Source organism: Elgaria multicarinata, chromosome 11 (genome assembly GCF_023053635.1).
Source record: "Elgaria multicarinata webbii isolate HBS135686 ecotype San Diego chromosome 11, rElgMul1.1.pri, whole genome shotgun sequence".
Classification (NCBI taxonomy): Eukaryota; Metazoa; Chordata; class Lepidosauria; order Squamata; family Anguidae; genus Elgaria; species Elgaria multicarinata.
In genome coordinates this window covers 22,111,025-22,123,982 of record NC_086181.1, presented here as the reverse complement: position 1 = coordinate 22,123,982, position 12,958 = coordinate 22,111,025, and the positions used below count along the sequence as shown (strand labels likewise).

Below are 12,958 nucleotides of genomic sequence, written 5' to 3'. Positions count from 1 at the left end.
TGTTCCCCCCCTTTTTTTCCCTTTAATTTTTTATTCATCATTTCCAAATGCAAACAAAAAGACAAATGGACAGTACAAAACACACACACACACACACAAACACAATTTTTTAAAAGTCCTTAATTCATGCATCAGCTTTAGAATGTGGTCTCTTGCTGGCTTAAAGCAAAGGGTCTAATATTGGTATCTATTGGGAAGCATTAAAACTGCAGATTATTTTTGGATCGCTCAATACAGTACATCCAGCAAAGAAACATATGATCAAGAAAACACACAAATTCCTCATGGCATTTCTAAACAACTGATCATGTCTGGATCAATTGGTTTCACTGCACTAAAAATTTAACATCCTTAGAAAAAGTTTATAAAATCCCTCTGTAAAATCCAAACCACTTCTTTGCCATTTTTGACATAGCCCCATGGATTTCTTTGTTTCTCAGGCTATAAATGATGGGATTCATTACTGGTGGCAAAATTGTATACAAGACAGCAGCAAAGAGATCTACAGGAGGTGAAGACCATGCTTTCGGCCTGAAGTAAGAAAACACAGCAGTTGTAAGAAACAAAGACAAGACAGTCAAGTGTGGAGTGCAGGTGGAGAAGACTTTATATCTACCTTGAGATGACTGAATCTTAAATACAGTTGAGAAGATGAACCCATAAGAAACCAATATAAACAGAAGGCAGAACAAGCCCACAGTAATTGTACTCGCAATAACAAGTGACTGACTGACCACTGGATCTGTGCAAGAAATCATCCATAATTGGGGGATGTCACAAAAAAGTTGTTTAATATTAGACTTGCAAAATTGTAACCTGAATGTGCTTACAGTGTGCAGTGTTGCATTGATTAAGCTGCTAATCCAAGAAGCAGCTGCCATTTGGAAGCAGGCCTTCCAGTTCATGATCATGCTATATTGTAAAGGATGGCAGATTGCCATGTAGCGGTCATATGCCATGACAGTGAGAAAAGACAGCTCTACCCCTGCAAGCGTGAGAATCAAGAAAACTTGTAAAACACACTCCGTGAAGGAAATCAGACTGTGATTTGTCAGTGCAGAGGCTATGGATTTGGGGACAGTGGTGGAGATGTAGCAAGTATCTGACAATGAGAGGTTGGCAAGGAAGAAATACATGGGACTATGAAGCTGTTCATCATGGGCTACAATTAGGATGATGAGAAAGTTTCCTATTATGGCTGCCAAGTATATGAAGAGAAACACCCAAAAATGTAAAATCTGAAGTTCCCGGATGTCAGAAAATCCCAGCAGAATGAATTCTTTCACTGCTGATTCTGTTACTGAGGACTGGTTTTCCATTACTTTCCTGGCAGGCAGTGGGGGGATTCTGTGGAGAGGAAAACAGATGAAGTTGCATGAAACAAAGTATAATGTAAGAAGTAATAGAACAAGAAAAAAAATTGCCTACCCAGTCAAATTTTAAGAAGTTTGGCTGTTATTTTAATAATGTATTAGTTTAATATGTTTTTAATCAGTTTTATGTCTTTTATAATATTTTTGTATTCTATGTTGTTGCCCGCCTTGATCCAGAAGGAAAGGCAGGCATGAAATAAATAAAATAAATAAATATTACTACTATTATTATTACTCCCCCACCCCCAGGGAAGATTAATATGTGGAAGTGGAGATCTGCATTGCTGATATCTATTCAGACCAGAATAATTGGCAAGTAGGGGAGAGGACAAACTTTTTACGTTGCCTACCTTCTTTGTGCCAGTCTGTGTGAGGTGATTTTGGCTAACTACTCATGTCTCACCTCCATGGGTAATTAGTTAGCTTGGGTCCTATCCAACTGCTTCAATTTCTACTGTGGCCCCTTCAACCCAAATAAGCCAAGGGAAGTGAGTTGTTGTTGTTGTTGTTTTTGCAAACACGGCACAATGTTAGGAGGTGCCTTTTCTGCTTCAGGGTTTTGATTGCATTTTAATATAAGTATCATTTTAGAAGTTCACAGCTTACATGTTCAGTGTAGAACAAAGGGTGGTAGATGCTTATGATTAAGCAAGCATTCTGAGGCATCCTTCGGAACAAAAAGGGTTTCCCACTCAAATTTGTATCTTGATGTCTCTTGGCTTTTGGGTGTTGCATGTATAGCTAGGTAAAATGAGACATGGATACCTGTCTCACCTGCCCTGCTCATGGAGAGGTGACCTTGGCAGTCCACCCTTGGAACATCTTCGTGGAGCAAGAAGTAGAACTTGGATTTTTTTCTGGGGCCATAGCTAGACCTAAGGTTTATCCCTGGATCATCCAGGGGTCAAACCTGTTCATCTAGGTGACAACAGGGGATTCAGTGCTCAGGCAGGGGTGAACCCTGGATGATCCCAGGATAAACCTTAGGTCTAGCTGTGGCCTAGGAGTCTAAGCCAGGTTAGTGTCCCCCAAATACAGGATCAATGATGATGGGGAGAGATTTTCTGTCATCTCACCCCATGACACCTAGAAACTACATTTAGATTGGACTTACATATAACATAAGATTTAATACATTGGTTAACCAGAAATCGAAATATTTTTGATTTGCAGCTTTGTTGAAGTTGGGATTATGTGCCTCATCTCTTCATTCATGCCCATTTATAAGTATTCATTTTCAATGCATTTTCTTGAAATTTTGTGATACTACAGTGTACAGAGTTGCACAGTCTTCCGCATTCACAAGTTCAGCCCTAGACTTTATTTTTTTAAGGATGCATTTAAAATACCTTTGATGTAGACAACTGCAAAACAACAACAACAAGAACCCAACAAAACAAACAAACCCATAGATACAATCCTATACACTCTTGCAGTGCCATTCTAGACCTGTCTTTCCATAAATAGGTCAAATTATATTTAAAGGAACCTATTCACAGTCAAAGTAAGTGTGCAATATTTCAGGGTAAGTCCAATGAACACAGAGGGACTGATGTCTGTGTAAAGTGGTATAGCATTGCTCTCTGGGATGTAAGTCCCATTGAATTCACTTCCATTTTTAAAAGAGGAAAGGAAATAGAAGTTTGGGCTTCAGATATGTCTACTGGATATCCTGTTTATTGTATTTAGTAGTAAAACACATAGACACATAGAATAAACATTATGACATCTCAACTTCTAGAGAAAAGAAAAATCCTGAGAGATATGATATTATTTGACAACTGATTATAATAGGATTACTATTATAGCCTTTGTAGCTTTTCTCTGTAATACTTAAGAATCTGGATTCATTCAAGTGAAATTTGATCGCATTGTTGACTACAATTTGTTTTCATATCGATTAATATCATGCAATTATTTAATGGCCAAACAGTCCTGTGAAAGTGACATGTAAACAATGAATAATCTAGTTTAGGTTTGATCACAATGGCACGCTAAATCACATTTTCATCATGCCAATTTCCCAATCAGAAGCAGCTGGAAATAAAGCTGTATCAAGGTGCAAGAAATATTGATAACCTAGCCAATTTCACAATAACCTCATTATTATTATTATTATTATTATTATTATTATTATTATTATTGGGGAAAGATCTTCTTTGTTAAAAACTGCTCTGCTACTAAATGCATGAAAACAATATTCTCATCCCAGTTGGTCTCCTACAACTTATTCAACAGTCTCTAAAGTGTCTTCCATGTCTGTTGAGTTGCTCAGAGGCAACATTCTTATCTTTGAGGAACTGTATATCAAATTTCATCCATATTCAAATATCAGTATCTTGATATTCAAGTTTACAGTTCATAAATAAGTTTCACTCCCTGGGATAAGTTGTTAGGAAAGAAACTATCTACACACAATAGACTGCATGTCAAAGTGCTTGTGAAATTGCAGGAGGTTCAAAAGCAGTTTGTGATATAGCATGACAGCCAGATGTGTGAGGGAGAAGAATAAGGAAAAAACACAGGAATGAGCTGCGATGAACTCCTTGCATGGGTCTAAGTAGATCCCTGACAAGAAGTATAGTAGTTTGAACTGCACAGATGACCACTCAAACTATAATGCAAGGGCCCTGTGAATTAGACCGTTTATTCTTGTTTTTACCAATTTAAAAATTGACACAACTTTCAATTAAGAGAGTGAACAATCAATCAGTGTCAATACAGCCCTCCTCCCCATAGGCTTATTTCTGAGAACATGCAACAAGAGCAAATGTATCTCAGATCTATAGAGATTTAATTCCATCTAACTACTTCTGTCAGACTTTAAATGTTTATTTTGTGCTGTCCCTTCAATAGAATTATACAATGAATTAATTAATTTGTGGATACAGTTCTTCTGATTAACAAATCTGTTTTCTCATTCCTACCTTTTTTAAAAGAAGATCTGAAATATGTCACTTGATCAGAATTTAACAAAATGTTTGCATCTAATTGGTTATCTCTTTCTTCACTCTGTGTTTCCAGGTTAAGCAGAAGGTCTGTATTTGTTGCAATGCCATTTCAACTGCTAATATTCCATTTGCTTATCTTTCACTACAACTTTGCAGTGTCACTGAAAAGTAAAACAATTATCAAAACCTCACTTGGCAGAGAACAAGGTACTCACGGCTCTTGCTGTCGTCAGATGAGCTGTTCCTGGCAATAAGGAGGTGGTGATGCATGGAAGAGATTCTCTTGTTGGTCTTCTTTTTGATATTTCAGATCTTTCTCTCCAGAGACTTTGCATGTCAGTCCTAACAGGGGAAATCCAGAGAGAGAAATTAAAATATATCACTGTAACTTAAGCCTTAGACTAAATTATTTTGGTGATTCAATTTGATCCATTAAGCTTAACTAGCAAATAACTAGCATTGGAACTTCTTGCACATGTAGAATTGGTCACCTACATCTTTTGTTAACTGGCCAAAATTGTAACTTCTATTTCTTTATTTGATTGCAGCCTTCTCTAGGCAAAAAACTCCACAGAGGGTACACAGGGAGCTCTGAAGAGGAGTTTTATTCATGTTCATTTGAATGCAAATTCTGTGCAACTGACATTAATCTAAAATGGGTTGGGCCCATTCAGATGGCACAGAGTGCTCTGTGGTTAGCTTAACTATGTTGCTCTGTTGTTAGCACTAACTACAAGCCATTTGCTCACACATGACATCATTAACCTTGTTCTGTTCCCAGTTTCCTTAACCACACACAAGCAAGATATTCCACTATGGAAACAGTATGAAAGTGGTATATTAAAGGCAGGAGCCACACCACTGCTTTATAGTAGTACTGAAGTACACTGACAACTGTTGGGGTCCATGTCACATCTACACAAAGCAGGATATTCCACTATGGAAGTGGTATGAAAGTGGTATATGGTATGTGTCACGGGCCCCAACAATTGTCAGTGCACTTCAATACCGCTACAAAACAGTAGCGGGACTCCTGCCTTTAATATATCAGTTTCATACTGCTTTCAGAGTGGAATATCTTGCTTGGTGTAGATGTGCCCATAGTTAGTTGAGCACCTGAGTTCTCTGAATACTCCACCCTGTATTCCACCAGCCCTTGTGCTAAGAGAGCTGGCAGCTGTGTGATTTAGGTGATTTAGAACACTCTATACTGCTAGCTCTATGATTTCAGGCCCATCACTACAGGTCTGTGTCAGACGAAACCTTAAGCCAAAGTTAGTGCTACTATGGCCATAGCTAGACCTAAGGTTTATCCCTGGATCATCCAGGGGTCAAACCTGTTCACCTAGGTGACACACAGGGGATCCAGTGCTCAGGCAGGGGCGAACCCTGGATGATCCCAGGATAAACCTTAGGTCTAGCTGTGGCCTAACCCTGCTGCATAACAGGTTTGGGGAAGCTGACCACAATGTGGTTAGTGAAGGCACCTGGTTAAGGAGAATGCATGTCAGACAACACTGTTAACCCTGCTGCTTATCCAAAAATCCTTAACCAGCCCAATTCAATGTGCTGGTTTTGGCCTCTAAAGCCTTACACAGCTTGGGGCCACAATACATGATGGAATGCCTCTCCCAACATGAACCTACCTGTACACTATGCCCTACATCTAAGGTCCTACTCCAAGTGCCAACTCTGAGGGAAGCTCGGAGAATGGTAACAAGGGAGAGTGCCTTCTCAGTGTTGGCCCCCAATTATGGAATTATCTCCCCAATGAGGCTCGCCTGGCACCAGCATTGTTATTTTTTTCGGCACCAGCTTTAGACCTTTTTCTTCTCCCAGGTATTTAGCTGCATTTAACAACATGTGCTGACTTTATTTGTTTTTAACGGACCCCAGAATAGCTGTTTTTATAAGGATACTGTGTTTTTATGCTTTTAAACCTTGTATATTTAACGTTTACTGGTTTAAACTTTTGTAAACCAGCCAGAGAGTTTTGGCTATGGGGCAGTATATAAATGCAATAAATAAATAAATATAATGGTGTTGTCTGAATGGGGCCATGATTAAACATTGACAATGGAGAATGTGTGCAAAGAAGGCAACACAAAATGACACACCACACTTCAGAAAAAAAACCTTAGGGTATTTATTGATTACAAACTTAAAGTCGACAGGTTGATCTGGGGAAAAATGTACCTGGAATAGCAATTGCAAGTCAAATAGAAGAATAATTAACCATTAATCTTTCAATGAAAACAGATATTTTGGGAGAATTAACTGAGTTCTCCTGGACAGTTACTCTGGAGGCCAAAGTAGCCCATGGGCCTAGGAATGGTCTGTTGGGGAGAGAAGTTGCAAGGAGGGAGTACGGAGAATGGGATTCCTGAACTCTTTTGTGAAGGTGAAAGAAAGAGTTGCAGCTGAGTGTTGAGAGAGAAGATAAAGGGGGCAAGAAGGGGATTTAGGCTGAGGTGTAGTGACACAAATTGGACTGCAGTTCAGCAGAACGCTCAGAAAGGAAAAAGGCTCCAGAAAATATTTAAAATATAAGAAGAAGGTTTTCAGTGTCAGCTCCTGAGGAAGGATTATTTCAAATCCGAAATGTCGAGCATTCCAGAAACAGATAAGAATGATTAAAGATTTTAATAATTTTTATCGGCACCATTATTATTATTATTATTATTATTATTATTATTATTATTATTATTTATTTATTTATTTATATAGCACCATCAATGTACATGGTGCTGTACAGCGTAAAACAGTAAATAGCAAGACCCTGCCGCATAGGCTTACATTCTACTAAAATCATAGTAAAGCAATAAGGAGGGGAAGGGAATGCAAACAGGCACTGGGTAGGGTAAACAGGCACAGGGTAGGGTAAAACTAACAGTATAAAGTCCGAGCAACATCAAGTTTTAAAAGCTTTAGGAAAAAGAAAAGTTTTTAGTTGAGCTTTAAAAGCTGCGATTGAGCTTGTAGATCTCAAATGTTCTGGAAGAGCGTTCCAGGTGTAAGGGGCAGCAGAAGAGAAGGGACGAAGCTGAGCAAGGGAAGTAGAGACCCTTGGGCAGGCGAGAAACATGGCATCAGAGGAGCGAAGAGCACGAGCGGGGCAATAGTGTGAGATGAGAGAGGAGAGATAGGAAGGAGCTAGACCGTGAAAAGCTTTGAAGGTCAACAGGAGAAGTTTATATTGGATTCTGAAGTGGATTGGAAGCCAATGAAGAGATTTCAGAAGTGGAGTGACATGGTCAGAGCGGCGAGCCAAGAAGATGATCTTAGCGGCAGAGTGGTGGACAGAGACCAACGGACTGATGTGAGAAGAAGGAAGGCCAGTGAGAAGAAGGTTGCAGTAGTCCAACCGAGAAATAACCAGTGCATGAACAAGCGTCTTGGCAGAAGAGCTAGTCTCTCAATCTGCGCCTGCACAGTGGTGCCTTCTTACCCTGTAAACTACGCACTCTTATCTGAATGGGAAGTTAACTTCAAAAGACTCAAGGAGGGGAGATTTGCACTTCAAAAGACACAGACATTAGGGAAGGCACAGTGTGTGCTGATTCTTGATTAGATAAGACACCTTCTGAAATTGCTCTTTGTGGGTGGCTGCTTGATTCCTAAAAAAATCACATTTTTAAAATTCCTTGTGAGAAATTCACTGTACATAAATGTATGAAAATTTACACATATGAGTAGTTCGATGACGTCTGTTACCTCAAGAACTTTCATGTTTCTATCTTAAAAATAAAAATAAAAGATATAGGTGTTTATTCCTCCCAATGCAAGGCTATGGGTAAAATCACAATTTAAAAATTCCTTGCGAAAAATCTGCTGAACATAAGTGTATGAAAAGTTTCACTTATGAGTAGGTCGATGACATCTATATGGACACGTAGTTTCATGTTTCTCTCTTGAAAAATAAAAAAGTTATAGGCATTTATTTAGCCCAATGCAAGGCTATACAGAAAATCATCAGAATGATTCGGAGGTCTGAATCTCACTTCGGATATGGGTCCAATGGAAGGTCAGGGGGGCGGATCAGTCTGAGGCAGATTGGGTCCAGCCGTAATTACAACAATGTAGACTAATGCTATAATGATGAGAAGAGTTGTTTTGTTAGTAATCCACATTTATGATTGATCACTCTCTGAAGTTGGCAGCAATGCCAGTCCAGTTAGTCTCTAACTGAACTTGTGCCCAGAGGGTGGTCAACTAGATTTCGCTCAAGGGTCTTCTGTGCAGGAAGCTTTCGCAGCGTAGTCCACTTTTATGTAGGATATGCCTGTAAGGTGCTAAAATATTCTAGTAAAGATTGTGTCATTGTAATCAAACCCTGAGTCTGAAATACTTTAGCGCCCTGGCATCCCTGAAAGAACATGGAAGCTCACAGCTGGAGCTTGGATAGGGGAAACTTGGCCTCTCAAAGAAGCTATCAAGTGATGCATCTTCACAGCCAGTCTGAGTGTATTTTCACACTTTAATAAAAATCCTAAAAATCAGGGGTATAACCAATGTGCTTCAAACTTGGCATGCCTAAAGCCCTACTTAAGTGCTATTATGTTGCCAAATTTCATGTCTTTACCTTTAAAAATAATGGAGACGAATGCATTTTCATAAATTCCCATAAGTAGTCCTTGAAAAAAATGTCCAAATTTCTGAATCTATTCAGACCTCCCCCGATCTGCCTCAGAGAGGTCTGAATCACCCCAATCAGCTTTGGATTCAGGATTTGGATCCGGAGCAGTGCACAGCCCTACTTTTTATTGATACAGGAGGATACATCCTTTAAACAAATTAGTACCAAAGTTGTGGAGTAACTTCCAGAAAAGGATATCAATAATGGAAGAAAATAGCTTCTTTCTGCATTCCTTATACATATTACAATGCAAAGTGAAATGTTCAACTTAGGCCACAGCTAGACCTAAGGTTTATCCTGGGATCATCCAGGGTTCGCCCCTGTCTAAGCACTGGATCCCCTGTGTGTCACCTATACAAATAGGTTTGATCACTGGACGATCGAGGGATAAACCTTAGGTCTAGCTATGGCCACACTCTATTTTTTCAGCACCACAGGATCTTACTAAATCATCCTCTTATAATGCTGATGGCAACCCATTAAAGAGAGAAAGTGTAAATGCTCTTCTGGAGTTGGAAAGGTTGCCATATGCAGATATGAAGCTGCAGTTAATGTGTAGTTATCAAAGTTATTATAGAGTAATGGAGAACAAGGTTTGTTAGGAGTAGTTCTTAAATGCTGTAAATCTAGGTCGATTACAAGAAATTGGGCCTTCTGAAGCCCATAGTTGACCAGAGTTTCCACAGAGAAGCCTAGCCTAAGTAACTTCTTCTCCATCTTTCTCATCAAATTAGTGACATAGGAATCTGAGAGCAGTAAGAAGTGATAACTACCAGGAACTGCTAGGAAGTGTAACTGCAGCCACCATTCAAAGGCATCAACCCAAGCCTTATATTTGACTGAACAAATACCCACTTCCAGATAAATAGCTGCATTCCCTAGACAGGAAGAAAGGCCATTATCTCCCTAAAAAGTACAGACTGGACTCTTTCAATTTGGGCATTAAATCCCAATATCCAAATAGGAATACTGTAAGTGAGTTGGGCCAGAGTTTTAGCTTTGAATATTTGAATTGCAGAAGGGATAAACTTACTTACTTTCTTTATTGCGATCTATAGATCCATAAAAAGAAAACAAACAAACAACAAACAACCAAACACAAGAATCAGACATGAAATCATACAATTAGAGCTATTATCAACTTTAGTCTAATACACAAAGAGCTCTAATCTTGGCCGCCACTGTAAGAAATTTAGCAACAGCCAAAGTTACACTTGAAGACTTATCTTCCAACAGAAACTTAACATAAAATTTGCCTGAGGTTCTGGACAGTTTGCTCAACAATGGGGTAATCATAAGATGGCGGGCCTGATTATAAAAGCTACAGGACAGAAGGATATGCTCCATCGTCTCCACTTCCGTATTCCTACAGGGGCACCGTCGTTCCTGATAAGGGATACCAGCATATCTGCCCTGAAGTAATTCAATAGAGTAAACATTGCATCTGGCCTTGGAGAAGGCAATACAATATTTAGCGACCGACAAGTTCTTTAGATAGTCAGCCAGCTGAAGAGGCCCAACGTAATGAACGTGCAATGCACTGGGAGAGCAAGAGACATGAGAGCGAGCACGTAAGTCGCAGAAGGCTATATCCCACAGTCTTTGTTTGATAGCTTTAAAAGCAAAATTCAAGCCCAGATTAAGGAGGAGGGAAGAGGAGAGACCTATTGAAGCTGCCTTCCTGGCAAGAAGCTTGGACCAGCAGAAGGGATAAACTGTCCACGTTGCATAAAAAAACAATCTTAGGATCAGCAACACATAATGAATCATTTGCCTGCCTTTGTTTTTCAGACCAAAGTCCAGCGCTCTGCATTTTTATGCCTAGATATTTCATATGGACAACTTGTTTAATAATATTACCATTTAAAGCAAATTTATATTTTTTCCCGACCTTTAGAAAACACAAAAACATTAGACTTGCTATAATTAATAATCAAGATATTCTCAGAGCAATAGGTCCCAAATGCAAGCAGTAAAAGTACTATTACTAGTAGTAATCAGCTTAAGCCAATTCTAGAGAGTGATGAGAATATATCAGCAGCAGCATGCAAAAGTAAATGTATCTTATTATTGGACAATTCGAGAGAATGGGAATTGACACTGCAGAGATAAGAAGCCGGATGATTTACAAATAAATTCAAAAAGAAAAAAAATGCAGATATAATTGAAGACAGGCAGAGGACAGGCACTGCATTTTCTGAAGAGCACAAACAAGTCTGCAATGCATAGACTGCATGTTGGCTGAAACACACTGGGACATGTTGGCCAATGCTCAATTCCCTCCTTATGGAGAGAATAAATTCAAAATAGGGCTTTTTTGGTTTATCAGATATCAAAGGAAACATTATGTTACCATCTTTTGAACTTATACTTTCTTACCACTTACAAAAAGGGGGGAGGAAAATTAAAAACAACGAACTACTACTACTACTACAACCAGTCCCTGCATCAGACATCAGCTTTAGAGTGTGGCCTCTACTTTGCTTAAAGCAAGGTGTAATATTGGTAAGTGGGGATGCATTAAAACTTATGAATAGATTTATAGCCAGGCTATGCATTCAGCAAAGAAACATGTGCTGAAGAAAACACATTCATTTGTGATGGCAGACCTCAACCACTCACTATATCCAGATCAACTATTTTCTCTTCACTGAAAGCTTAAAATCTTTGAGAAAGGTGCATGAAATCATGCTGTTAAATCCAAACCACTTCTTTGACAATTTTGACATAGCCCCACAGATTTCTTTGTTTCTCAGGCTATAAATGATGGGATTCATTAGGGGTGGCAAAATTGTATACAAGACAGCAGCAAAGAGATCCACAGGGGGTGAAGACCATGCTTTTGGTCTGAAGTAAGAAAACACAGCAGTTGTAAAAAAACAAAGACAAGACAGTCAAGTGAGGAGTGCAGGTGGAGAAGACTTTACGTCTACTTTGAGATGACTGAAACTGGAGTACAGTTGAGAAAATGAACCCATAAGAAACCAATATAAACAGAAGGCAAAACAAGCCTACAGTCAATGTGGCAGCAATGAAAAGTGACTGACTGACCACTGGATCTGTGCAAGAAATCATCCATAATTGGGGGATGTCACAAAAAAATTGTTTAATATTAGACTCACAAAATTGTAACCTGAATGTGCTTACAGTGTGCAGTGTTGCATTGATTAAACTGCTAATCCAAGAAGCAGCTGCCAATTGGAAGCAGGCCTTCCAGTTCATGATCATGCTATATTGTAAAGGATGGCAGATTGCCATGTAGCGGTCATATGCCATGACAGTGAGAAAAAACAGCTCACCTCCCACAAAGGTGATAACCAAGAAAACTTGGGAACCACATTCAGTGAAGGAAATCAGTCTGTAATTTGTTGATGAAGAGGCTATGGATTTGGGGACAGTGGTGGAGATGTAGCAAGTATCTGACAATGAGAGGTTGGCAAGGAAGAAATACATGGGACTATGAAGCTGGTGATCGTGGGCTACAATTAGGATGATGAGAAGGTTTCCCATCACGGCTGCCAAGTATATGGAGAGAAACACCCAAAAATGTAGAATCTGAAGCTCCCGGATGTCAGAAAATCCCAGCAGAATGAATTCTTTCACTGCTGATTCTGTTACTGAAGATTGGTTTTCCATTACTTTCCTGGCAGGCGGTGAAGGGATTCTGCGTAAGGGAAAACAGATGACGTTGCATGAAATAAAGTATAATGTAATAAGTAATAGAAGAAGAAGAAAAATGCCTTCCCAGTCAAATTTTAAGATGTATCGCTGTTATTTTAATAATGTATTAGTTTTATATGTTTTTAATCAGTTTTATGTATTTTGTAAAATAATAATAATTCTACATTGTTATCGCCTCGATCTACAATTTGTTTTCAAATTGATTAATATCTTCCAATTATTTAATGACCAAACAGTCCTGTGAAAGTGACATGCAAACAATGAACAATCTAGATTAGGTTTGATCACAATGACATGATAGAGCACATTTTCATCAT

The 12,958-nt window shown here is 39.0% G+C and overlaps 1 protein-coding gene and 1 pseudogene across 1 annotated transcript; both read right to left on the bottom strand.

The window, feature by feature from the left end:
* Positions 1-362: 362 nt before the first annotated feature.
* Positions 363-1,319, bottom strand: LOC134405429 (olfactory receptor 14I1-like). The gene has a single exon (XM_063136674.1). The coding sequence runs from the start codon at positions 1,317-1,319 to the stop codon at positions 363-365; it is 957 nt and encodes a 318-aa protein (XP_062992744.1).
* Positions 1,320-11,596: 10,277 nt separating this feature from the next.
* On the bottom strand, positions 11,597-12,596 carry LOC134405428 (olfactory receptor 14C36-like; annotated as a pseudogene).
* Positions 12,597-12,958: the final 362 nt, after the last annotated feature.

Coding starts and splice junctions, on each gene's coding strand:
- LOC134405429 (XM_063136674.1), bottom strand. CDS start 1,319: ATGGAAAACCAGTCCTCAGTAACAGAATCAGCAGTGAAAGAATTCATT.